The sequence below is a fragment of the Ranitomeya imitator genome, chromosome 7 (assembly GCF_032444005.1).
Source record: "Ranitomeya imitator isolate aRanImi1 chromosome 7, aRanImi1.pri, whole genome shotgun sequence".
Classification (NCBI taxonomy): Eukaryota; Metazoa; Chordata; class Amphibia; order Anura; family Dendrobatidae; genus Ranitomeya; species Ranitomeya imitator.
This window is the reverse complement of record NC_091288.1, coordinates 224854076-224878797: the sequence shown is the minus strand read 5'-3', so window position 1 is coordinate 224878797 and position 24722 is coordinate 224854076. Positions and strand designations below refer to the sequence as shown.

At 47.0% G+C, this 24722-nt stretch overlaps 2 protein-coding genes across 4 annotated transcripts in view; both read left to right on the top strand.

Annotated features, from left to right (window-relative positions):
* GREP1 (glycine rich extracellular protein 1) overlaps positions 1-1640 on the top strand; it is a 73482-nt gene extending 71842 nt beyond the window's left edge. For all 3 annotated transcript variants that reach the window (XM_069735196.1, XM_069735197.1, XM_069735195.1), the window contains one exon: positions 1554-1640. In XM_069735196.1, the coding sequence (XP_069591297.1) occupies positions 1554-1573 (20 nt within the window). In that variant the 3' untranslated portion in view covers positions 1574-1640. The remainder of the gene's footprint in view (positions 1-1553) is intronic.
* An 8222-nt stretch (positions 1641-9862) lies between these two features.
* LOC138646059 (cytochrome c oxidase subunit 6A, mitochondrial-like) lies at positions 9863-23980 on the top strand. Its single transcript, XM_069735529.1, has 3 exons — positions 9863-10052; positions 19137-19279; positions 23822-23980. Exons 1-3 carry the CDS (start codon positions 9902-9904, stop codon positions 23915-23917), a joined length of 390 nt encoding a protein of 129 aa, XP_069591630.1. The 5' UTR covers positions 9863-9901; the 3' UTR covers positions 23918-23980.
* The last annotated feature ends 742 nt before the right edge of the window (positions 23981-24722 follow it).

Sequence of the window (24722 nt, the reverse complement as noted above, 5' to 3'; positions counted from 1 at the left end):
AGGGCGGTATACAGTATATAGAGCGGAGGATCAGGACGGTATACAGTATAGAGAGCGGAGGATCAGGGCGGTATACAGTATATAGAGCGGAGGATCAGGGCGGTATACAGTAAATAGAGCGGAGGATCAGGACGGTATACAGTATATAGAGCGGAGGATCAGGACGGTATACAGTATATAGAGCGGAGGATCAGGACGGTATACAGTGTATAGAGTGGAGGATCAGGGCGGTATACAGTATATAGAGCGGAGGATCAGGACGGTATACAGTATATAGAGTGGAGGATCAGGACGGTATACAGTATAGAGAGCGGAGGATCAGGACGGTATACAGTATAGAGAGCGGAGGATCAGGACGGTATACAGTATAGAGAGCGGAGGATCAGGACGGTATACAGTATATAGAGTGGAGGATCAGGACGGTATACAGTGTATAGAGCGGAGGATCAGGACGGTATACAGTATAGAGAGCGGAGGATCAGGGCGGTATACAGTATATAGAGCGGAGGATCAGGGCGGTATACAGTAAATAGAGCGGAGGATCAGGACGGTATACAGTATATAGAGCGGAGGATCAGGACGGTATACAGTATATAGAGCGGAGGATCAGGACGGTATACAGTGTATAGAGTGGAGGATCAGGGTAGTATACAGTATAGAGAGCGGAGGATCAGGGCGGTATACAGTATATAGAGCGGAGGATCAGGGCGGTATACAGTAAATAGAGCGGAGGATCAGGGCGGTATACAGTATATAGAGCGGAGGATCAGGGCGGTATACAGTAAATAGAGCGGAGGATCAGGACGGTATACAGTATATAGAGCGGAGGATCAGGACGGTATACAGTATATAGAGCGGAGGATCAGGACGGTATACAGTGTATAGAGTGGAGGATCAGGGCGGTATACAGTATATAGAGCGGAGGATCAGGACGGTATACAGTATATAGAGTGGAGGATCAGGACGGTATACAGTATAGAGAGCGGAGGATCAGGACGGTATACAGTATAGAGAGCGGAGGATCAGGACGGTATACAGTATATAGAGTGGAGGATCAGGACGGTATACAGTGTATAGAGCGGAGGATCAGGACGGTATACAGTATAGAGAGCGGAGGATCAGGACGGTATACAGTATATAGAGTGGAGGATCAGGACGGTATACAGTATATAGAGTGGAGGATCAGGACGGTATACAGTATAGAGAGTGGAGGATCAGGACGGTATACAGTATAGAGAGCGGAGGATCAGGACGGTATACAGTATATAGAGTGGAGGATCAGGACGGTATACAGTGTATAGAGTGGAGGATCAGGGCGGTATACAGTATAGAGAGCGGAGGATCAGGACGGTATACAGTATATAGAGTGGAGGATCAGGACGGTATACAGTATAGAGAGCGGAGGATCAGGACGGTATACAGTAAATAGAGCGGGGGATCAGGGCGATATACAGTATAGAGAGCGGGTGTGTGCGGTTATCCTTGGACTCTTCTGGGTGTTGTGGGTGTACTATGTTTTTGGGGTGTCTGACATATCTGCTTCTTTTGTGCAGGCTGCTCCGGGAAATGCTGAAGTGTTGGGGACTGCGACCTTCGTTCTGAGCGATTCTTGCATTGTCATTGTAAATAAAATATCAGATATTCTGGATGAGCCTCATGTGTAGTGATTTCTGCTCAGATTGGACAGTTCCTAATGCATCAGCGCCTCGCTGTGCGCCAGGAATAACGGCCCCTGCTGTGCACCCAGCATAGTGCCCCTCACTGTGCACCAGGAAGAACGGCCCCTGCTGTGCACCCAGCATAGTACTTGTTGCTGTACACCTGGAATAATGCCCCCTGCTGTACACCCAGCATAGTGCCCCTTGCTGTGCGCTAGGAATGACGCCCCCTATTGTGCACCCAGCATACTGCCCCTCGCTGTGCACCAGGAATAACACCCCTTGCTGTGCACCCAGCATACTGCCCCTCGCTGTGCACCAGGAATAACACCCCTTGCTGTGCACCCAGCATACTGCCCCTCGCTGTGCGCCTGGAATAATGCCCTTCATTGTGCTTCCAGAGTATCTCCAAAAATACATGCAAAATGTTGAGGTGTAAGGTGCACAGGGCAGTAGTCATGGACGAGGGGCTGCTGTGTTCCCACACCCTGGACCCCACAAATAAGCGGTGTCCTGATTGCCCTGAGCTGTGCGTGCAGTGTGTAACACTCACGTTCTGGTCGCAGGCCTCTGCTGTCTCCGGTTCCTCGGCTTCAGGATCTGCTGGACACATTAAGCGAGATCGTTTTACAATTAAGAAGTTTACGTAACCGCCCATTGCCATCATATTGATACACGCCATATTGGCCACAAACATTTCCGTTTTAAGAGTCCATAGCACAGTACATCTGATGTCCGCTGTCACGATAATGTAAAATACCATAGCTGAGGGATTTTTGCACATGTGACCATGGTCCTGAAAGCACACTGCAGCTTTGACCCCCCTCTCTCTCTCTCCCCCCTGAATACAACAAACAAGCCATATGGCCGAGCCACTGGGTAACTTGAAGCTAGTATGTGAGCAGGGTGTGGCTTTAAACTGCAGGTGACCAACCCTGCAAAGCCACCTGTTGCCCCTCCCTTCTCACTCAGGAATTTCTTTTGTCTCAGACCTTGGAAAACATAAAGAACTGTCCCATCAGTGCATATCATTAACCAGCCCCTTTAGTGATGTCACAAGCTCAGAGGTGTAGGTTCCTGCACTTAGCCCCTCTTTCATTCTTGCCTGGGAGCTTAATCCCTGAAGACCCTTGGTCATGCACTGTGATGTCTGGATCCCCAACCAGCATGGTAAGCTCGCAATTACTTAAGCAAAATGTGAGTGTAATCTTCTATTTTAATCCCTGTTTTATTTTGTAATCTGTACTGTACATATGATCGTCTCCTTTATAATATCTTTTTAATCTTTTTATAAACACTGCCTATCTTTTTAATTGAGTAAAATATATAATTTTACTAAGCTTGTCTCTTCTGTTCTATAAACGAACTGTGTCCTCTGAAGTGAATTGCACTACTGATTTGGGTTGGCTCCGGACCGTTGTAATTGGAGCTGGTGGCAGCATACTTATTCGATGCAATTGGGAATCATTGAAGTGATGGACGGCATTAATAATTATTGTTCCTGCCTGAGTGGGAGTAGTTATATCGCCCTCGCTGCATTGTGCCCAATAGCCCGTACATAGCAGGCAGCCTTTCTGGTGACCAATTACCCAGGGTGCAGTACCTAGTCTGACCTGAGGGTAAGGGGGGTGCCAGAGAGCTGCAAGTTCCAAACTGGAGCTGGGAAGTGGGATATAGATAAGTGCCCTTCAGAAGGATCCAGGGGCAACCAAACAACCTCGGTTCATGACAAATTGGTGTGAGTAGTGGGGACGATAAAGATATCCTCCCCGGGATCCCTGACACATTGGTGGGACCCGCGACCTAGTGTTGGCAGTCACGGTGTGAATCGAGACATCCACGGTTTGCTCACCCTGAGCTTTCCCTTTCCTCACTGGCATCTCTGGCCCCTAGGATACTCCGTCCTTCTCCGCAGGTTCCAAGAGTCCAGTCTCAACTCCCTTATGCGGCTCCCCATCCGAATTCCTTTCCTAGGAAGATTTTGAGGCACGCTTCTCAGTGCCTCAGTCAGAGCATAGGCCCCGGATGTTCCAGGAATGTCCGCTCTGAGTTTATGGCTGAGGTTCTCTCCCTGCTGAACAGCCTGTGCTCCTCGTGCCCTCAGACCTCCAACTACTGCGCTCTCCATCTAATCTCTTAGGCCATGTTCACATGTTCTGTATTTGGTCAGTATTTCATATCAGTATTTGTAAGGCTAGGTTCACATTGCGTTAGGACGATACCTTTAACGGATGCGCTAAAAATGAGCCCCAAATTTTCTTTTATGGTGTATTTTTGCCATCGCGTTAATGCATGCGTTACCGTCATGTGGCTGCATTGGGTGATTATGGTGTCTGTTCCTGAAGTATCCGTTTGTATGCCTTCTGAAAATGTCAATAAAGTTAGTCAAATTCGGATTCAGAAACCCGTGCATAGTGGATCCCTGTACTATAACTATAAAAAATACTTTTCAATTGTGGAAATGGCTATTGCGGATGCTAGATACCGTTTTGTTGCAGTTGATATTGGGGCATATGGTCGGAGCAATGATTCCCGAGTCTTCAAAGAGTCCAACATGGGGAAATGTCTCTACCAGGCACGGAAGGCCCAAGTTTGCCATTTGTTTTAGTTGGGGATGAGGCGTTCCAACTAGGACGAAATCTTATAAAGCCGTACTCAAGTCACAGTCTAAAGTACACCAGACGCATCTTTAATTATCGCTTGAGCCGGGCAAGACGCTATGTTGAATGCACATTTGGTATCCTGACATCAAAATGGCGGATGTTATTATCGTGTATGCAACTTCAACCTGAAAATGTGGACCGTGTCGTGAAGGCTTGCATCTGCCTGCACAATTGTGTGTCAGGACATGAACCCCTGGTAGTTGACCCCGATGACTGTGAGTCCAACCTGATGAGCATAGAGTCGACTACAGTTCGTTCACCAGTAGAAATTAGGCAAATACGTGATCAATTTGACCATTATTTTGTAAATGAAGGTCAAGTTCCATGGCAAAACGCCCATGTCTGACACTGTAACAATGTTTCATGATGTTATGTTGAAATATGTGAAATGAGTGTAGATTGTGATCTGTGTACTCTGTGCATTTTTTGTTCTTTTGGTGTTATCTTCTGTAGGGATATGTACTTAATTTTGGCTTAATGTTCCAGTTAAGGTACCGTCACACATAACGATATCGTTGCTTTTTGTGACGTAGCAACGATATCGTTAACGAAATCGTTCTGTGTGACAGCGACCAACGATCAGGACCCTGCTGGGAGATCGTTGGTCGTTGGGGAAAGTCCAGGACCTTTATTTTGTCGCTGGATCTCCAGCTGACATCGCTGAATCGGCGTGTGTGACACCGATTCAGCGATGTCTTCACTGGTAACCAGGGTAAATATCGGGTTACTAAGCGCAGGGCCGCACTGACTGTGAGCGCCGGCCGGCCGTAAAGCAGAGCACAGCGGTGACGTCACCGCTGTACTTTACAGCCGGTGCTCAGTCAGTGCGGGAAGCAGAACACTGGGGGACGTAACCAGACACCGGGAATGTAAGTATGTACTGTTTGTTTTTTTACATTTACACTGGTAACCAGGGTAAACATCGGGTTACTAAGCATGGTCCTGCGCTTAGTAACCCGATGTTTACCCTGGTTGCCCGGGGACCTCGGCATCGTTGGTCGCTGGAGAGCTGTCTGTGTGACATCTCTCCACCGACCACACAGCGACACTGCAGCGATCGGGATCGTTGTCTATATCGCTGCAGTGTTGCTTAGTGTGACGGTACCTTTATTTTTTACCACACAAGTAACGTTTCAAATCTTCATTTGCAAAAACATTTTTTTCCTAACATGTCCTGAATACAATGGTCCCCCCCTCCACCTTTTGGTAGTTATTTAAAAAATATGTGATCCCATTGGGATTTAAGATATAACGTATTCAAATAGGGGTCTTGTAACGTCAAAACCAAAACTTTCAGAGGCGATATTGTATTGCCCAACTGAGTAACATCCAAATGTGGACGATAACAAACAGCAGACTGGATCAATTTTATCTTACAGATTGCGGTACTGCGCGGGCGTATTGTCTCGCCAACTGACAGTTGGACTACTACATTGACGGTGCAACGGTGCATTTCCAGACCAGGTTCACTCTGGCCGCTCAGTTGTGTTGCCGCTTGGTACGACGGCTCGTACTTGCTTTTGTTTCAGAGGAAGTGGGTTGCCGAGGTCCCACAAATTCCTCAACTAGATCATTTAACCTTTGTCGGAACTGTAAATTCCTGTGCAGCGGTATGCTTTGGACTAAATAGATATATGATAAAAAAGGAGCTTCCAATCAATGGCTGCGTAAACAGATTCTCGAGATTGCAAGTCCTTAATTTCCTGACACAGATCCTCTACCCGTTGGATACCATCAACTATTATCGCATCGACTTCTTCTTTGGCAGCTGTGCTTGCAAACGGGCACTGACAACAGGAGCCACCGTACTACTGTCCATTGATCGTGGCTCGCTCAGGACAGACACATCTTCAGGGCCTGTTTGTTGGGTTGGTTCCTGGCGAGATGGCTCAGTTAACACCTCAGGCTCCTGAGGCGCAGCTGTACTGCAGACTCTTCTATAACAATAATAATATTAACAATGTAATACATTTAACACACACTTGTAGCACACAATATTGTCAGCAATCTTTTTACATCACACTTTTAACGCACAATCTTGCCACACAAACTTTTGTACCACACTTATATAACACACTTTTTCACACAAACACAGAGATTATAGTAAGATTCTGTTAACTTACGATCGCTGGGACGATGTTTTCTGAAGAAACATCAATTGCTCGTAGTGAACATAAGGGGTGGCCGTTTACCAGAAGATCCACTTGGGGTGGAAAGGTTTTGACGGTAGTCAAGGACAAATCGGTCTCTTAGGCTTCTTTCAGATTTCCGGCAGTACTTGGCCATCGCCAAGCGTCGGCGCGACATACCGACGGAAGTTTGTGAATTTCTGAGCAGCGGACGCAGTGTTTCAATGCGTCCACTGTCCATTGTAAGGTCCCAGGGAGGAGGGGGCGGAGTTCCGGCCGCTCCTGCGCAGTAAAAAATGCAGGACACAACGTACGAAAAAACATTTCCTTGAACGTTTCACATGTGACTTGGGGTTGTGCCTGCAAGGGTTAATCAATCTCCCCACTCTCAGTCCAGCATTCAACCTCTGTCCTATGCTGTAATGGGAGCATAAATCACACACCGACCCAGGCCACACACCCGCTCATACACGCTGCCACCACTCATCAAATACACGGGCGATGAGTCCCAGAAATAACAATACTAATAAAAATATGTCTATCACTCATAAGGCTTGCACACCTTTAGGCTATGGATTCTTTTAGAACATTCAAGGTTCAACTTGTTAAAGTTTTATACTTTAATAACAAAAAGTTCAGTGCTTACAATAAGAAAAAGGTATAAAAATATGATAATAAAAGACATACAACTTATGCAAAACAGTGTCAAAATAAACAGGAGAAAACTTACAGAAATTATCTAACTGGTAGTTGCTTTCTGCTCCCTGAGGGTAGGACGAATGTAGATTGGATCACATCAGCTTCTCAGGCTGCCCCCATCATGTGAGCACAATTCTGTCTGCAGCCTAAATTTATAACTTTGGTCTGAGGTCAGGTTTCTAGACCGGCCTCCCAGGTTAATATCATAATTGCGGTTTGTTTGATTGGGCACGGCCGCTCTACTAATGAATATATATTATTTTCCTCTGGAGACACTTGTGAGATGGTTCCCAGTAATAGATAACCCTCAGGCCGCAATTAAATTGGTCATTAATTACAGAAGTAAAAAAAAGGTGGAGAGCATGGAAGTAGAGAAACAAAAATATCTGACAAAATCTAAAAAATCTAAACATAGTCTAAATCTTTGTAACTCTGAACGTCTTAAAAAATGTATAATTCCTGCTCTTCCATTTGATTGGGCTAAACCTCTATGCCTTTAATGTCTCCTCCACCTCCTCCGATACATTCTAAGTTATTCTTAGTTGTTTTCCTTTATGTGGAATTAACCTACAAGGAAAGAAAGGGTTTATTTTAATTCCGATATTTTGCTCCCATTGACTTGCATTGGTATCGGGTATCGGTATCGGCGAGATCCGTTATTTTTCCGATATCGCCCGATCCAATCCGATACCGATACTTTTGAATATCGGAAGGTATCGCTCAACACTACTTGTAATGGAAATCTCCTACTGATAAAACATTCATTTTATGGAAATAACGACACACAGAGTAGTAAGTGGCACATCACTGAAATCAGTGTTCCAGCCCCGACTTTACAATGCCCTCGAATTACATAGCAAAAACCTTCCCTTTATTAGGCTACTCCAATGACAAAAAAGATAACGGTCCGTTTCTTTCTGTGCTCAGATGCCTAAGTACAGAGAGGATAGAGTTTCCTGAAATTTGTTTTGTGCTCAATTTGTACAATTCTTCCCAAAAATTCAATTCAAACCAAATTGATTTAACATAAAGTGAAACTGTACCGAATCCTCCAATTGCCCTTATCAGCATTTGACACTAGGTCTGTTAGACTGCATTAATCTCATGTTCTCTAACGCACAGACTTGGTCATGTAAAGGGGACATCATCAGATATGGCACCCAGTGGTAACAAACAACTTGTTCAACTACTCCCGGACTGCCGATAAATGTCCAGGGGTTCAACATTATAATAATAATAATAATTTTATTTATATAGCGCCAACATATTCCGCAGCGCCTCTCGTGTCTCCCCTTTTCCTCATAGTTTGTAGCTTGTGATTACTGTTATGCTGTAATGTCTATTGTCTGTACAAGTCCCCTCTATAATTTGTAAAGCGCTGCGGAATGTGTTGGCGCCATATAAATAAAATTATGATTATTATCATTTACGTGTGACTTGGTTTTGTTCTCATAGCGCTATGCCTGTCCTGTTGAGGGCAGAGCAAAGTACTGCAGTGCGCAGGGAAAGGTCCGAGAGGCCCGGCGCCTGCGCACTGCAGTACGGTGCTCTGCCCTCAACAGGGAGATAAAGTACGCCTGCGCCAGAGCCGCGACAGGAAGCAGAGGGCGTCATTGTATAAAGATGGGAGGCCCCGGACCCCAACCATCGGACCGGACCGCCCCTGGGTGACTATAATCTAACCTCTTTCAGGATACATCGGGGCTTATCTACAGCATTACAGAATGCATTACACAATGCTGGAGAGAAGCCCCTGATGCCGGAGGCCGCAGCTTATAGGCCACAAATGGGGTGACAGGTTCCCTTTAAACTATCTAGAGAGCAAGATTACAGAAGTTACAAGACGTGGGCCTGTGTTCTTAGAAATGCCAGGGTGAATTTCAGTCCCAGTCCGGCCCTGGCCAGTCCTATCTTCTAGGTACATCTTACCTGTGTCGTATGTATTCATCTAACAAGTTTATCAGAACACACTGAGCCATCTACACATTATAGCAATACATATTATATACACATTATATACACATTATAGCAATGCAGGAACCTTGGTGCCTATAAGGTTCGATGCATAATAAAACACAAGTTAGAACTGTATTTCTAATAAAGGGAGGAGCACATGACTATCCCGGACCACTGCTGACGTCACCATCATGGCCACGCTCCGGCCACGTTACCGATATACAAGAATGAAGAGAGTATGGGGAGAACCCTGAGGAGCAGAGGGGACACCGGTGGGAAAGAGGACTGGGGCGAAACTTTGTGGATATGGAGAACATGGGAGAATTCTGGGGGGCAGAGAGGACAGTGATGGACACTGGGGGAATGGGATAGTGTGAATATGGTGGGCAAGGGACAGGGATGAGATACCTACTGGAAAGCAGAGGACGGGGCCGAATATTGAGCAGAAGGGAGCGATGGAGAAAAGGAGGAGACATTACGTCCACCCTGCCGTCCCGTTACGTGTCATATGGTCCCTCTGTATGTGATGACGTCACACTGTACAAGATATGCAGGATGACGTGTCATGGACGCCACCTCAGAGGTCTCGCTGTGACTGTGGACTTCTTTTCTAAGACTGAGGGTCTGCTGTAAGCTGGAGGGTCTATGCAGGGTGGTCAGTGGGTGAGGGGCATCGCTCACAGACCCGGGGGGGAGCCCTGTGCCATCCTGTACCGTGGATATGTGAGTGACGGCCACAGCTGAAGATTTGGCAGAGGCCCAAGACTTGGGGCTGGATCATTTCTCTCAGGATCTGATGACCTTCTCAGACTCTGCGCACAGTTACCCCAACAAGCTCTGCAGCCACAAATTAAGGGTCGCAATGGCAAATCTGGGGGCTCAAGTGACCCTACAGATATTCCGGAGGCACCTGGCAACAGAAACCCACGGCCACGGGCCTGGAGGTGGTGAGTAGTAGGCAAGGTTACCCCAATGTCCTACACAAGCTTTACTCCTCACCCTCCACGGGCTGCACTGAACTCACTCCGCACCCTCCGATTATCGCACCCAGTGACCTTGTACCCTCCGATCCCCGCACCCAGTGGCCTTGCCCCCTCCAACCACAGCATCCAGTGACCCTGCACTCTCCCATCACAGCACCCAGTGACCTTGTACCCTCCGATCTCCGCACCCAGTGGCCTTGCCCCCTCCAACCACAGCATCCAGTGACCCTGCACCCTCCAATCACTGCACCCAGGGACCTTGCTCCCTCCAAACACCACACCCAGTGCCCAGCGCTGCCATCAGGATATTACTGCAGTTACTGCTGTATGGAGCTCGGTGAGCAGCAGTACAGAGGGGAGCCAGGAGGTCCGGGGCCCCGCTTTTGTGCTTCTGCTCACCATGCCCCATTGTGCACTAAAGTGCTGCGCTGCTCCTGCTCCCTCCCTCTGCCTTCTCTGCCATACCGGTCAGGTGATGGCGACATGTACGTTTATGTAAGTTTTTCTTTTTATAAAATGAATTAAGTGGGTGAGTTGGGGACTGCACATGATGAAGTGTTTCTGAGGGGGACTGCACATGATGAAGTGTGCCTGAGGGGAAGGAGGACTGCACATGATGAAGTGTGTCTGAGGGGGGACTGCACATGATGAAGTGTGCCTGAGGGGAAAGAGGACTGCACATGATGAAGTGTGCCTGAGGGGGGACTGCACATGATGAAGTGTGCCTGAGAGGAAAGAGGACTGCACATGATGAAGTGTGCCTGAGGGGGGACTGCACATGATGAAGTGTGTCTGAGGGGGGACTGCACATGAAGTGTTCCTGAGGGGAAAGAGGACTGCACATGATGAAGTGTGCCTGAGGGGGGACTGCACATGATGAAGTGTGCCTGAGGGGGGACTGCACATGATGAAGTGTGCCTGAGAGGAAAGAGGACTGCACATGATGACAAGTGTGCCTGAGAGGGGACTGCACATGATGAAGTGTGCCTGAGGGGGGACTGCACATGATGAAGTGTGTCTGAGGGGAAAGAAGACTGCACATGATGAAGTGTGTCTGAGGGGGACTGCACATGATGAAGTGTGTCTGTGGAGGACTGCACATGATGAAGTGTTTCTGAGGAGGACAGCACATGATGAAGTGTTTCTGAGGAGGACAGCACATGATGAAGTGTTTCTGAGGAGGGACTGCACATGATGAAGTGTGTCTGAAGGGGACTGCACATGATGAAGTGGGAGGAGGAGAACTGCACATGATAAAGTGTGTCTGAAGGGGACTGCACACGATGAAGTGTGTCTAAGGGGGGACTGCACATGATGAAGTGTGTCTGAGGGGGGACTGCACATGATGAAGTGTGTCTGAGAGGGACTGCACATGATGAAGTGGGAGGAGGGGAACTGCTCATGATGAAGTGAGTGAGGGGAACTGCACATGATGAAGTGTTTCTGAGAAGTGACTTGTCAGGAATCCCCTGACCGCTGTCACCAATTTGTCACGATTCACACCGTGACCGTCACCCCTACGTCACGGATCGAGGTGACTTTAGGCCAACAGACGGCTATCACATGTGCAGGGGGGCTTATCTTTGTTATCCCTCCACTTCACGATGTGATGAAACACACACAAGGCTATTGACCTCTTAGTTTACAGCAGGGGCTTATCCTAGGTATCCCACTGCTTTTCAATATACCACAAACTGCAGGGATTTATGTATATCCCGCTTACAGTTCCACTTAACACTTGCAGCTCTCTGGCGCCCCCCTTACTCTCAGGTCAGATTAGGTACTGCACCCTGGGTAATTGGTCGCCCGACAGGCTGCCTGCTATGTACTGGCTATTGGGCACGCTGCAGCGACGCGGTAAACTACTCCCACTCAGGCAGGAACAATAATTATCAATGCCGCAGTCGCTACAACATAACCCCAAAAGTCAGCACACTATCGCTGCCACCAGCTTCGATTAAACGGGTCCGAAGCTAACCCAACACAACAGTAGCGTATTTCCCTTCAGAAGACTTAGGGTACGGTTTTTAGAGCATGGAGAATGAACTAACATATAATATTATATCCCATAAAAAATTAGGCAGTGCTTTATCAAAAATATTTTATAAAGATGTTACAAATGAGACAATTGCAAATATGTACAAGGGTAATTATGAAATAAACAGGGATTAAATGAGAAAAGGTAACACTCACATGTTCAAAGCATGGCAGGCAACCATACGTCCCAGCTCATTGGACGTGCTGCTGGCTTCAGGAGAAGACAAGAAGTCAAGAAGAAGTCTGAGCTGGGGAAGCCTGCCACAAACTTAAAACCTTAAGGCTGTGACATCACAGAAAGGCTGGCTTATCCAGACCCTCCTCTCTCTACATTCTGAGTAAACTTTAAACTATTTTCTCTAATTTCTATAACTTCGCTACCAAACATGTCATAGTCATAACGAACCCAGCAATCATCTCGGATTAACGTGGGCATTCTAATGAGATCAAATATGTCCTATCTGGGATACATATTTACAGAGAAATCCCTACTTCCTTACCAGATGGAGTTAGAAACCCGTGCTTAGAGTGATAGATAGATCCTCCGATGGACACTAAGAATATATATTTTCGTATTCTTAACTTAAAATGTTTGCCTAATATCTTACAAAAAACAAACAAAGGACTTTCATGAATTTCTAGAAGTTTCTAGTGGATGCTTTCCTGATATGGAAAGTACTTGCAAGCAGCATAATACAAAGATGCTATTCTTTGTATTATGCTGCTTGCAAGTACTTTCTGTTTCAGGAAAGCATCCACTATGTACAGTGGGGCAAAAAAGTATTTGGTCAGTCAGCAATAGTGCAAGTTCCACCACTTAAAAAGATGAGAGGCGTCTGTAATTTACATCATAGGTAGACCTCAACTATGGGAGACAAACTGAGAAAAAAAAATCCAGAAAATCACATTGTCTGTTTTTTTAACAATTTATTTGCATATTATGGTGGAAAATAAGTATTTGGTCAGAAACAAACAATCAAGATTTCTGGCTCTCACAGACCTGTAACTTCTTCTTTAAGAGGCTCCTCTGTCCTCCACTCATTACCTGTAGTAATGGCACCTGTTTAAACTTGTTATCAGTATAAAAAGACACCTGTGCACACCCTCAAACAGTCTGACTCCAAACTCCACTATGGTGAAGACCAAAGAGCTGTCAAAGGACACCAGAAACAAAATTGTAGCCCTGCACCAGGCTGGAAAGACTGAATCTGCAATAGCCAACCAGCTTGGAGTGAAGAAATCAACAGTGGGAGCAATAATTAGAAAATGGAAGACATACAAGACCACTGATAATCTCCCTCGATCTGGGGCTCCACGCAAAATCCCACCCCGTGGGGTCAGAATGATCACAAGAATGGTGAGCAAAAATACCAGAACCACGCGGGGGGACCTAGTGAATGAACTGCAGAGAGCTGGGACCAATGTAACAAGGCCTACCATAAGTAACACACTACGCCACCATGGACTCAGATCCTGCAGTGCCAGACGTGTCCCACTGCTTAAGCCAGTACATGTCCGGGCCCGTCTGAAGTTTGCTAGAGAGCATTTGGATGATCCAGAGGAGTTTTGGGAGAATGTCCTATGGTCTGATGAAACCAAACTGGAACTGTTTGGTAGAAACACAACTTGTCGTGTTTGGAGGAAAAAGAATACTGAGTTGCATCCATCAAACACCATACCTACTGTAAGGCATGGTGGTGGAAACATCATGCTTTGGGGCTGTTTCTCTGCAAAGGGGCCAGGACGACTGATCCGGGTACATGAAAGAATGAATGGGGCCATGTATCGTGAGATTTTGAGTGCAAACCTCCTTCCATCAGCAAGGCCATTGAAGATGAAACGTGGCTGGGTCTTTCAACATGACAATGATCCAAAGCACACCGCCAGGGCAACGAAGGATTGGCTTCGTAAGAAGCATTTCAAGGTCCTGGAGTGGCCTAGCCAGTCTCCAGATCTCAACCCTATAGAAAACCTTTGGAGGGAGTTGAAAGTCCGTGTTGCCAAGCGAAAAGCCAAAAACATCACTGCTCTAGAGGAGATCTGCATGGAGGAAAGGGCCAACATACCAACAACAGTGTGTGGCAACCTTGTGAAGACTTACAGAAAACGTTTGACCTCTGTCATTGCCAACAAAGGATATATTACAAAGTATTGAGATGAAATTTTGTTTCTGACCAAATACTTATTTTCCACCATAATATGCAAATAAAATGTTAAAAAAACAGACAATGTGATTTTCTGGATTTTTTTTTCTCAGTTTGTCTCCCATAGTTGAGGTCTACCTATGATGTAAATTACAGACGCCTCTCATCTTTTTAAGTGGTGGAACTTGCACTATTGCTGACTGACTAAATACTTTTTTGCCCCACTGTATTTCCTTTAAGTAGAGGGCTTTTCGGTCTCTTTCGTCCCGCTACATTTAGCCCAACTTGGGTCTCTCCCTAAGGTGGCTAGCATATATGTAGAAGTTTCTAGTTCACTTATAGCTGGACAAGAGCTTACACGGCAGGAAATGCCGGTCGTAAATACTTCTGCTCTCCGAGCTAGAGGTAATAAACTCTTCTTCCCCCATCTACATTGGCAAAGCAGCTCTTGGCTGAGTGAAAGGGAAGGGGGGCTTGTTAGCCCACAGCCTTGAGCAAGAGAAGCTACTTATATGACATTTCATACCATATCGTGACAGGACTGCACATGATGAAGTGTTTCTGAGAAGGGACTGCACATGATGAAGTGTTTCTGAGAAGGGACTGCACGTGTGTCTGAGGGGGACTGCACATGATGAAGTGTGGCTGAGGGGGGGACTGCACATGATGAAGTGTTTCTGAGAAGGGACTGCACATGATGAAGTGTGTCTGAGGGGGGACTGCACATGATGAAGTGTGAAAACAGGAGAATCAGTAGTAGTTAAAAAAAATACAGATTTTATTTGAAAAATAAAATAAAAGATAGAAATAACTACTTAGTACCACCACCCTGCATCTAGTATGCAGCTAACGCCGCCCCATGAAGAAGCTAAGGGCAAAACGTGCGTCGAGGCGAGGGGGAGCACCTGGACCATCCTGCCTTCATTGTGGCCCCTGAGTTGTAAGGTAATATGACCATTTACTTATGATTTGGTGTTTTGATTTATGCATTTACCTTATATGTGTATTTTCAGTGGGCCTCTCCATCGTCTGTATCTATTTGCCTCAGTATGCATAAGTTATCCACTTTTGGGATTTATTTGATTGATTCATGTCAGCTATGTACCTGCTAGCAGAACATGTGACTTTTTGATACCACATTGGGCTATTTATTGTACAGTCTTTATTCCATTGTGCAGGATGGCACTGGGTTCCCCCTACAGGGTACACCTTGTGTCTATCGTCTTAAACCCTTTTACCTTTTTATATATAATTAATAAAGCTTTAAGTTTTTAAATATTATTTGGAGCTCTTCCTATAACTAGTCTATCTGACTAGACTTTGTTGTTATTGTACATGATGAAGTGTGTCTGGGGGGACTGCACATGATGAAGTGTGGGTGAGGGGGGACTGCACGTGATAAGGTGAGAGGGGGATGGGGGACTGCACATGATAAAGTGAGAGGGGGATGGGGGACTGCAAATGATGAAGTGGGGGTGAGGGGGGACTGCACATGATGAAGTGTGGGTGAGGGAGGACTGCACGTGATAAGGTGAGAGGGGGATGGGGGACTGCACATGATGAAGTGTGTCTGGGGGGACTGCAAATGATGAAGTAGAGGTGAGGGGGGACTGCAAATGATGAAGTATGGGGGACTGCAAATTAAAGTGGGGAGACTGGGATTGCAAATGATGAAGTCGGGGTCAGCAATTGAATTGAAGGTGGAGGGTGGGGGGAGCAAATTATGAATTGAATGTAGGAGGTGGGGAGAGCATATGATAACCTGGGGGAGAGCAAATAACAATGAATTTTGGGGTGGGGAGTAAATGATGTATTGAATGTTGAGGAGAGCAGTTGATAATGAAGAGAGGGAAGACATGACAATGAATTGGGGAGAAAAGGCCATGTAAATATAATGAATCGGAGGAGCGGGAGATACATAGTGGGGGCCGTTGAGGATACAGTGACTGGCAATGAAATGGGGGAAAGAGAAAAGGGGCTAATTAACATATATTAGGTGGGGAAAGTGGCTATGTATAATTAGTGGAGACACAGTGGGGGATTATAATTTATATTTGGAATGGTGGTTGCATAATAACTAATTATATATTTGTGGGGACACATCTGTATTTAGCTGTGTAGTGTAGAAGAAAGGGAAAACGTAGGGAATGTGCTCTGGAAAACATGCTTTAGATAACTGTGTATTCTTTTATGCAGAGACAAGTCCTGGCTGGAAGAAGTGATGCCGGTCTGCGCTGGATGAAGAAGAAAAGTAAAGATGAAGGACTTCAGCTAAAGACGTCACTGGTAAGTCAGTGTGTTAACTGTACATTGACACTATATACTGTATACTTTATACAGAGCTCCTGTGTATAATGTCTCTGGTGATCGATGTATTAGCTGTACACTATATACAGAGGTTCTGTGTATAATGTCACTGGTGATGCCTGCATTACATGTACCCTGACACTATATACAGAGATCCTGTGTATAATGTCACTGGTGATCACTGTATTACCTGTACACTATATACAGAGCTCCTGTGTATAATATCGCTAGTGATCACTGTATTACCTGTACACCGACACTATATACAAAACTTGTGTATAATGTCACTGATGATCACTGTATTACCTTTAGACTATATACAAAGCTCCTGTGTATAATGTCACTGGTGATCAGTGTATTACCTGTACACTACACACTATATACAGAGCTCCTGTGCATAATGTCACTGCTAATCACTGTATTATCTGTGAACTATACACTATTTACAGAGTTCCTGTGTATAATGTCACTGGTGATCACTGCATTATTCTGTACACTATACACTATATACAGAGCTCCAGTGTATAATGTCACTGGTAATCCCTGTATTGCACTATACACAATATACAGAGCTCCAGTGTATAATGTCACTGGTGATCCCTGTATTATCTGTAAACTGACACTATATACAGAACTCCTGTGCATAATATCACCAGTGAACACTATTACCAGTACACTGACTATATATACAGAGGTCCTGTGTATAATATCATTGGTGATCACTGTATTACCTGTACACTGACACTATACACAGAGCTCCTTTGTATAATGTCACTGGTAATCACTGTATTTTCTGTACACTATGCCCGATATACAGAGCTTCTGTGTATAATATCAATGGTGATCCCTGTATTACCTGTACACTGACACTATATACAGAACTCATGTGTAAAATGTCACTGGTAATCATTGTAATACCTGTACACCGACACTATATACAGAGCTCCTGTGTATAATGTCACTGGTGACCACTTCATTACCTGTACACTATACACTATATACAGAGCTCCTGTGTATAATGTCACTGGTGATCACTGCTTTACCTGTACACTATGTACAGAGCTCCTGTGTATATCACTGGTGATCCCTGTATTATCTGTACACTGACACTATATACAAAACTCATGTGTATAATGTCACTGGTGATCATTGTAATACCTGTACACCGACACTATATACAGAGCTCCTGTGTATAATGTCACTGGTGACCACTTCATTACTTGTACACTATACACTATATACAGAGCTCCTGTGTATAATGTCACTGGTGACCACTTCATTACCTGTACACTATGCACTATATACAGAGCTCCTGTGCATAATGTCACTGGTGATCACTGTATTATATGTACACTATGTACAGAACAGAGTTCCTGTGTATAATATCACTGGTGATCCCTGTATTACTTGTACACTGACACTAAATACAGAACTCATGTGTATAATGTCACTGGTGATCACTGTATTACCTGTACCTGTACACTGACACTATTTACAGAGCTCCTGTGTATAACGTGACTGGTGATCTATGTATTACCTGTACACTGACACTATATACAAAGCTCCTGTGTATAATGTCACTGGTGATCACTGTAATACATGTACACTGAGAGTATACACAAATCTCATGTGTATAATGGCACTTATTATTGTGTTTTTTTTATTTTTTAATTATCAGTATTGTAGTATGCGGTCCCTGTTTGGTGGTAATATGTGGTCTGGTCATCGTGTGGCGGTATTTGTTCCTTGTCTGTGTTATTATTTGGTCACTATGTGATGGTAATATGTGGTCTGGTCACAGTGTGGTTGTATTTGTCCCTTGCATGTGGTATTAATTGTCATTTAAAAAAAATTATGTGACTCATTCCCTTAAAGAAAAATACATAAAAATATACCTAAAAAGAGTATTGGATATTTTAGGAAATATTTATTTGGTTAGAGTAGAGAAGGGCCCAAGCAAAAGAGTCTACCTTGTCATGGTGGCTTAAAAATTCTTTTGACCAGAACAAAAGCTGCTGGTTATGAATGTGATCTGGTGTTTCTGGGAACTGTCAATGTGTGATTGGTGAGGACATAGTGGAAAAGTTGAGTTTTCCAAGAATGGGCGGTGTGACTGTGGAAGGCTCAAAGGGTTGGGGCGGAGATGGGGTGGAGTCTTGGCGGAGTCTCAAGAGGGCCTGAAAATTTTGCCAGTATGGGGCCCCCAAATTCCTAGTGGCAGCTCTGCCAGTGCCCCAAGTGACCCCGCACCCATCAATCACCTGTCCGCGTGCCCCAAGTGACCCCTCACTAAGTGCCCGAACACCATCCAATCACCGCACCCAGTGCCTCCTGTAACACCGCACCCTCTTATCAGCATACCCAATGCCCTCAGTAACCCCACACCCAATGATTACTGCACCCAGTGACCCAGCATCCTGTGTTCACCACATTCAGTGCCCCTAATGAACCCGCACCCTCTGTCACTGCATCCAGTGCCCCTGCACCCTCCAATCACTGCGCCCAGTGTACTCATCTCTTTGAGGCATGGAATACTATCTCTATCTCCTCTGTTGCTCAGCTCGCACCTGGAAGATCCTGACCTTCCTTGTGGCTCTTCCGGGAGTTGGTGTCTGTATGCTGAATACCTGGCTCCAGAATCAGAACCACCCACACGAGAACCCAGAATTCCGAGCCTATGATCATCTACGCATACGTACAAAGGTAAAGGGAGGACTACACAGGCCATCAAATCGGTACTGACACCAGAACCGCAACAAACACAGGGCCCGGAAACATCAGAATCTCCTCCATGATGTAGGTGACAATCCGGACCAACTCAGAACCTCCACCATAATGTATGTGACAGTCCGGACCACACAGATCCTCCACCATAATGTATGTGACAGTCCAGACCACACCCAGAACCACCACCGTAATGTATGCACAGTCCAGACCACACCCAGAACCTCCACCATAATGTATGGGACAGTCCAGACCACACCCAGAACCACCACCATAATGTATGTGATAGTCAGGACCACACAGATCCTCCACCATAATGTATGCACAGTCCAGACCACACCCAGAACCTCCACCATAATGTATGCACAGTCCGGACCACACCCAGAACCTCCACCATAATGTATGCACAGTCCAGACCACACCCAGAACCTCCACCATAATGTATGCACAGTCCAGACCACACCCAGAACCTCCACCATAATGTATGCACAGTCCAGACCACACCCAGAACCTCCACCATAATGTATGCACAGTCCAGACCACACCCAGAACCACCACCATAATGTATGCACAGTCCAGACCACACCCAGAACCTCCACCATAATGTATGCACAGTCCAGACCACACCCAGAACCTCCACCATAATGTATGGGACAGTCCAGACCACACCCAGAACCACCACCATAATGTATGCACAGTCCGGACCACACAGATCCTCCACCATAATGTATGTGACAGTCCAGACCACACCCAGAACCTCCACCATAATGTATGCACAGTCCGGACCACACAGATCCTCCACCATAATGTATGCACAGTCCGGACCACACCCAGAACCACCACCATAATGTATGCACAGTCCAGACCACACCCAGAACCTCCACCATAATGTATGCGACAGTCCAGACCACACCCAGAACCTCCACCATAATGTATGCACAGTCCAGACCACACCCAGAACCACCACCATAATGTATGCACAGTCCGGACCACACAGATCCTCCACCATAATGTATGTGACAGTCCGGACCACACCCAGAACCACCACCGTAATGTATGGGACAGTCCGGACCACACCCAGAACCTCCACCATAATGTATGTGACAGTCCAGACCACACCCAGAACCTCCACCATAATGTATGCACAGTCCGGACCACACAGATCCTCCACCATAATGTATGTGACAGTCCGGACCACACCCAGAACCTCCACCATAATGTATGGGACAGTCCAGACCACACCCAGAACCTCCATCATAATGTATGCACAGTCCAGACCACACCCATAACCACCACCATAATGTATGCACAGTCCAGACCACACCCAGAACCTCCACCGTAACATATGCACAGTCCGTACCACACCCAGAACCACCACCATAATGTATGCACAGTCCAGACCACACCAAGAACCACCACCATAATGTATGCACAGTCCGGACCACACCCAGAACCACCACCATAATGTATGCACAGTCCAGACCACACCAAGAACCACCACCATAATGTATGCACAGTCCAGACCACACCCAGAACCTCCACCATAATGTATGCACAGTCCAGACCACACCCACAACCTCCACCATAATGTATGCACAGTCCAGACCACACCCAGAACCACCACCATAATGTATGCACAGTCCAGACCACACCCAGAACCACCACCATAATGTATGCACAGTCCGGACCACACCCAGAACCTCCACCATAATGTATGCACAGTCCAGACCACACCCAGAACCACCACCATAATGTATGCACAGTCCGGACCACACCCAGAACCTCCACCATAATGTATGCACAGTCCAGACCACACCCAGAACCTCCACCATAATGTATGGGACAGTCCAGACCACACCCAGAACCTCCACCATAATGTATGCACAGTCCGGACCACACCCAGAACCTCCACCATAATGTATGGGACAGTCCAGACCACACCCAGAACCTCCACCATAATGTATGCACAGTCCAGACCACACCCAGAACCTCCACCATAATGTATGGGACAGTCCAGACCACACCCAGAACCTCCACCATAATGTATGCACAGTCCAGACCACACCCAGAACCTCCACCATAATGTATGCACAGTCCAGACCACACCCAGAACCTCCACCATAATGTATGGGACAGTCCAGACCACACCCAGAACCTCCACCATAATGTATGCACAGTCCAGACCACACCCACAACCTCCACCATAATGTATGCACAGTCCGGACCACACCCAGAACCTCCACCATAATGTATGCACAGTCCAGACCACACCCACAACCTCCACCATAATGTATGCACAGTCCAGACCACACCCAGAACCTCCACCATAATGTATGCACAGTCCAGACCACACCCACAACCTCCACCATAATGTATGCACAGTCCGGACCACACCCAGAACCTCCACCATAATGTATGGGACAGTCCGGACCACACCCAGAACCTCCACCATAATGTATGCACAGTCCAGACCACACCCACAACCTCCACCATAATGTATGCACAGTCCGTACCACACCCAGAACCACCACCATAATGTATGGGACAGTCCGGACCACACCCAGAACCACCACCATAATGTATGTGACAGTCCGGACCACACCCAGAACCTCCACCATAATGTATGCACAGTCCGTACCACACCCAGAACCTCCACCATAATGTATGCACAGTCCAGACCACACCCAGAACCACCACCATAATGTATGCACAGTCCAGACCACACCCACAACCTCCACCATAATATATGCACAGTCCGGACCACACCCAGAACCTCCACCATAATGTATGCACAGTCCGGACCACACCCACAACCTCCACCATAATGTATGCACAGTCCGGACCACACCCAGAACCTCCACCATAATGTATGCGACAGTCCGGACCACACCCAGAACCACCACCATAATGTATGTGACAGTCCGGACCACACCCAGAACCACCACCATAATGTATGGGACAGTCCAGACCACATCAAGAACCACCACCATAATGTATGCACAGTCCAGACCACACCCAGAACCTCCACCATAATGTATGGGACAGTCTGGACCACACCGAGAACCGCCACCATGATGTATGCACAGTCCAGACCACACCCAGAACCTCCACCATAATGTATGCACAGTCCGGACCACACCCAGAACCTCCACCATAATGTATGCGACAGTCTGGACCACACCCAGAACCACCACCATAATGTATGGGACAGTCCAGACCACATCAAGAACCACCACCATAATGTATGCACAGTCCAGACCACACCCAGAACCTCCACCATAATGTATGGGACAGTCTGGACCACACCCAGAACCGCCACCATGATGTATGCACAGTCCAGACCACACCCACAACCTCCACCATAATGTATGCGACAGTCCAGACCACACCCAGAACCTCCACCATAATGTATGTGACAGTCCGGACCACACCCAGAACCACCACCATAATGTATGGGACAGTCCAGACCACATCAAGAACCACCACCATAATGTATGCACAGTCCAGACCACACCCAGAACCTCCACCATAATGTATGGGACAGTCTGGACCACACCCAGAACCGCCACCATGATGTATGCACAGTCCAGACCACACCCACAACCTCCACCATAATGTATGCGACAGTCCGTACCACACCCAGAACCACCACCATAATGTATGCGACAGTCCGTACCACACCCAGAACCACCACCATAATGTATGGGACAGTCTGGACCACACCCAGAACCGCCACCATGATGTATGCACAGTCCAGACCACACCCAGAACCTCCACCATAATGTATGCGACAGTCCGGACCACACCCAGAACCACCACCATAATGTATGTGACAGTCCGGACCACACCCAGAACCTCCACCATAATGTATGCACAGTCCAGACCACACCCAGAACCTCCACCATAATGTATGCACAGTCCGGACCACACCCAGAACCTCCACCATAATGTATGCACAGTCCAGACCACACCCAGAACCTCCACCATAATGTATGGCACAGTCCGGACCACACCCAGAACCTCCACCATAATGTATGCACAGTCCGGACCACACCCAGAACCTCCACCATAATGTATGCACAGTCCGGACCACACCCAGAACCTCCACCATAATGTATGCACAGTCCAGACCACACCCAGAACCTCCACCATAATGTATGCACAGTCCAGACCACACCCAGAACCTCCACCATAATGTATGCACAGTCCAGACCACACCCAGAACCTCCACCATAATGTATGTACAGTCCGGACCACACCCAGAACCTCCACCATAATGTATGTACAGTCCAGACCACACCCAGAACCTCCACCATAATGTATGTACAGTCCGGACCACACCCAGAACCTCCACCATAATGTATGCACAGTCCGGTTTACTCCACTGCTCTTCAGCTTCCCGGTCTCCATCTTTCCTTGGTCTTTGTTTTGGGCTTTTTTGCCTTTTTTTTAGGTCCAGCCTCAATGTCAGGTCCGGTTAACAGTCACATGATCCTTACAACTTCCTATTTTTTTCTCCAGCGTTTTCCGTGGGGCGATGGAAATCACACCCTGTTCCATAACGCGCACAGCAATGCTTTGCCCAGCGGGTACGAAGAATCCAGCCACGAGCACTGACGTCCGGATGAGCGTGAAGCCGATATAATGATTGATCTGCAATAAAGAGTGATCTGAACACGCGCTGACGTGTGGAATCCATTTTTATCAGACACTGCAGTAATCCTGGCATTGGATGAAGCCCTGGCACTGCGCCCTGGCACCAGGCACTACTGTAATCCAGAGGGTGAAATCACCCACATACCTACGGCCCAGGCACTGGGGTAATCCACAGGGTGAAAGTGCCCACAGAGATCCAGCCCTGGCACCAGACACTGTGCTAATTCAATGGGTGAATGCACTCACCATGCCCCGGCCCTGGCACCAGACACTGTGGTAATCCAGAGGGTGAAAGCACCCACAGTGCCATGGCCCTGACTCCAGACACCATGGTAATTCAGAGGGTGAAGGCATCACCGTGCTACAGCCCTGGCACAACACACTGAGGTAATCCAGATGGTGAAGGTACCCACCGTGCCCCAGCCCTGGCAATAGACACTGTGGTAAAACAGATGGAGAAGGAAAACACCATGCCAAGGCCCTGGCACAACACACTGTGGTAACCAAAATGGTGAAGGCACCCACCATGCCCCGGCCATGGCACAACACACTGTGGTAATCCAGATAGTGAAGGCACCTACCTTGCCCTGCCCCTGGCATTAGACACATTGGTATAACTGAGGAAGAAGGCACCCACCATGGCACCACACACTGTGGTAATCCAGATAGTGAAAGCACCCACCATGCCCTGACCCTGGCACAGCACACTGTGGTAATCCAGATGGTGAAGGTGCCCACCATGCCCTGGCCATGGCACCAGACACTG